The following is a 2,644-nucleotide window of genomic DNA, read 5'->3' as shown; positions in this document are numbered from 1 at the left end:
GTGACATGAGTAACAGGTGGCCAAACCATTTTATCCTCTGTCTTTCTATGTAACGCAGGCAGGACTCAGTGCCGATAGCTGCTCTTACTTCTTCATTTCTCTGCCTGTCTCGTCTTGTGATGTTAAGGGTTTTGCGGAGACATTTCATTTCACAAGCGGTGATTGCTAAAGGTCCAGGTCTGGCACTGATAACATAATGTTGGTATGAATATTGAGGTGATAAGTTGTCTCTTTGTGTCCATAGAGATGTTTGGATGAGATAGAAGGGGTGGGAGCTGGTAGGTGACAGCGTTGGCTTTTTGAGTTCGCATTTCTATTTCTCTGTCTATGGACCCGTTTTCAGAAAAAGTGCTGCCAAGATATTTAAACTCTTTCACCTGTTTCAGTTGTTTACTGTTGACATGGATGTTCAGGGGACTATGGCTTCGGCTCACTTTCAAAACTTCTGTTTTTGATGTGCTTATTTTCATGTTGAACTTCTCACAAGTGTTGTTGAGTTCGGTAGTGTGATTTTGGAGGCTTTGTTGGTCATGATGAATAAGACATTGGTCGTCTGGGAACAGAAATTCATTTAGGCTTTCTGGGCTTTAGTTTGCTTCTTGCGTTATTGTGTCCATATATATTATAAACAGGAGGGGAGATAGAACGCATCCCTGTCGTACTCGAGATCTTACTTTGAACCAGTCTGTATTTCCTTCCTTCGTTCTTACTGAGCTTCTGCTGTTGGTATATAGAGCTCTGACATTATCTAACAATTGTCCTCTGACGCCATACTTTTCGAGTGTCTTCCAGAGTTTTGCATGGTTTACTCTGTCAAAAGCCTTCTCTTGGTCTATAAAGACGATGTTGGAATATTTGTTGTGTTCTATTGTTTTCTCGTATATCTGTCGTAATGCGAATACGGCATCTGTGCATCCTCTTCCCTTTCGGAATCCAAACTGAGCTTTGCTCAGATTTCTCTCTACAATAGGTCTTATGCGCTGCTCCAGTAACTTTGCATACAGTTTTCCTGAGTGGCTTAACAATGAGATGCCTCTATATGTTGGGCAGTAGCGTTTGTTGCCCTTTTTTCCATAATGGTACCACTATGGCTTTCTGTCAGTCACACACTAGCATACACAAATATAGATATACGCACTTCCAAACAAACACAGGCTTACAGAGAGCAACTGTTAAAAAGTTTAAGAGGGCACGTAATATAAGACATCTGTCAGTGGTAGATACCGGCGGAGACGACTACTTTCTTGTCTCCGGAGATACCCAATCGATTGGTAAACTAAAAGTGCATTTCTGATGTGGGCGGGAACGTAATTTCACCCACTCTGCTTCAAAGAAGAGAGAGAGGGAAGAAAATATATTTGGGGGTTGGGTAGATAAGGTGTGAAGGAACTGGAAATCACAGAACAGTGTGGAGAGATGGATGGCCTATCATAGTCATTAGATATGGATTACGAGAAAAAAAAGAGTGAACGATCAATTATGGTGTGATTTTTGTGAATCTGAAAAGAATCATATCTCCATCCCTGTAATACGCTCTCCCCTTCCTCCCCCCCCCCCTCTCTCTCTCTCTCTCTCTCTCTCTCTCTCTCTCTCTCTCTCTCTCTCTCTCTCTCTCGCTCTCTCTCTTTCGATAGAGCTTGTCAACATTCGTGGTTGAACTCCAGTACCAGCAGAGTGGCAACCTGCACCAAGTGGCCAAGCGCTGCCCAGAAAACTGAAAATGTTCCAAAATGTTATAGACTAGAGTCGGGTCTGCCAATGTCTTAAGTGCTCTAACTTCGTCGCTACACACTGCGTGTGACCATTTCCCGACTCTTGGAGAGAAAAAAAACTGTTTTGCTCTTCGTTGAATGACCCATTTACATATCGTCGATGGGATTCACAAACCGGCTACATGCAAAAATTTCAAAAATCTTTTTATTTGCTTAATGAATAGTAAATAGCCTAATACGTGTCCCCAATAAATATTAGGTTCGAAAAAAAAACTAAAAATATGTTTTAATTGAGACTTCCCAAAACGGACACCTGCAGCTGATGGAAAAATGGGATCGCCAAACCGGCCATGTACATAGCCGCATCGGTTTCACCAGACCGTCGCGACATGCGTTGACACGTGCCATCGAAAACCGGCTACATGCTTCCCCGCCGTGCATCACCCCGACCGTTCCGTATGGGTTTTTTTCTCTTGAACTAGACAGAATTGTAAACTGTTATCAGTGTTGTTATAGTTAACAATGAAGTGACTTATAATATAAAGCATTTGTGTGATTCGATTTACTAGATTAGATTTGTCATTAATGTATGCATCTAGATGAGACATAAGAACATGAAAGATCAATAGAGTTCCAGCCATATTATGGGCCCGCACCTTTACAACAAGCTCTCTCTCTTCTTCACCTCCTCCTTCTCCTTTTCCTTCTCCTTCTCCTTCTCCTTCTCCTCCTTCTTCTTCTTCTTCTTCTTCTTCTTCTTCTTCTTCTTCTTCTTCTTCTTCTTCTTCTTCTTCTTCTTCTTCTTCTTCTTCTTCTTCTTCTTCTTCTTCTTCTTCGCCTACATTAATTGTTGTATAATAGCACACTCTAGTGTTAGCTGCTGCAGAGCAGCTGTAATAGCAGTAGTAGTGCCATCATCATCATCAGCAGCA

The 2,644-nt window shown here is 41.9% G+C and overlaps 1 protein-coding gene across 1 annotated transcript in view; it reads left to right on the top strand.

The window, feature by feature from the left end:
- Positions 1–1,076: 1,076 nt before the first annotated feature.
- LOC106012400 (mucin-2-like) overlaps positions 1,077–2,644 on the top strand; it is a 4,414-nt gene continuing 2,846 nt past the window's right edge. The window contains exon 1 of the mRNA XM_013085287.1: positions 1,077–1,097. Within this exon, the coding sequence (XP_012940741.1) occupies positions 1,077–1,097 (21 nt within the window). The remainder of the gene's footprint in view (positions 1,098–2,644) is intronic.

This window comes from Aplysia californica, unplaced genomic scaffold (assembly GCF_000002075.1).
Source record: "Aplysia californica isolate F4 #8 unplaced genomic scaffold, AplCal3.0 scaffold00363, whole genome shotgun sequence".
In the NCBI taxonomy this organism is placed as follows: Eukaryota; Metazoa; Mollusca; class Gastropoda; order Aplysiida; family Aplysiidae; genus Aplysia; species Aplysia californica.
Note: the sequence above shows the minus strand (reverse complement) of the source record. Positions and strands in the feature narration are given on the sequence as shown.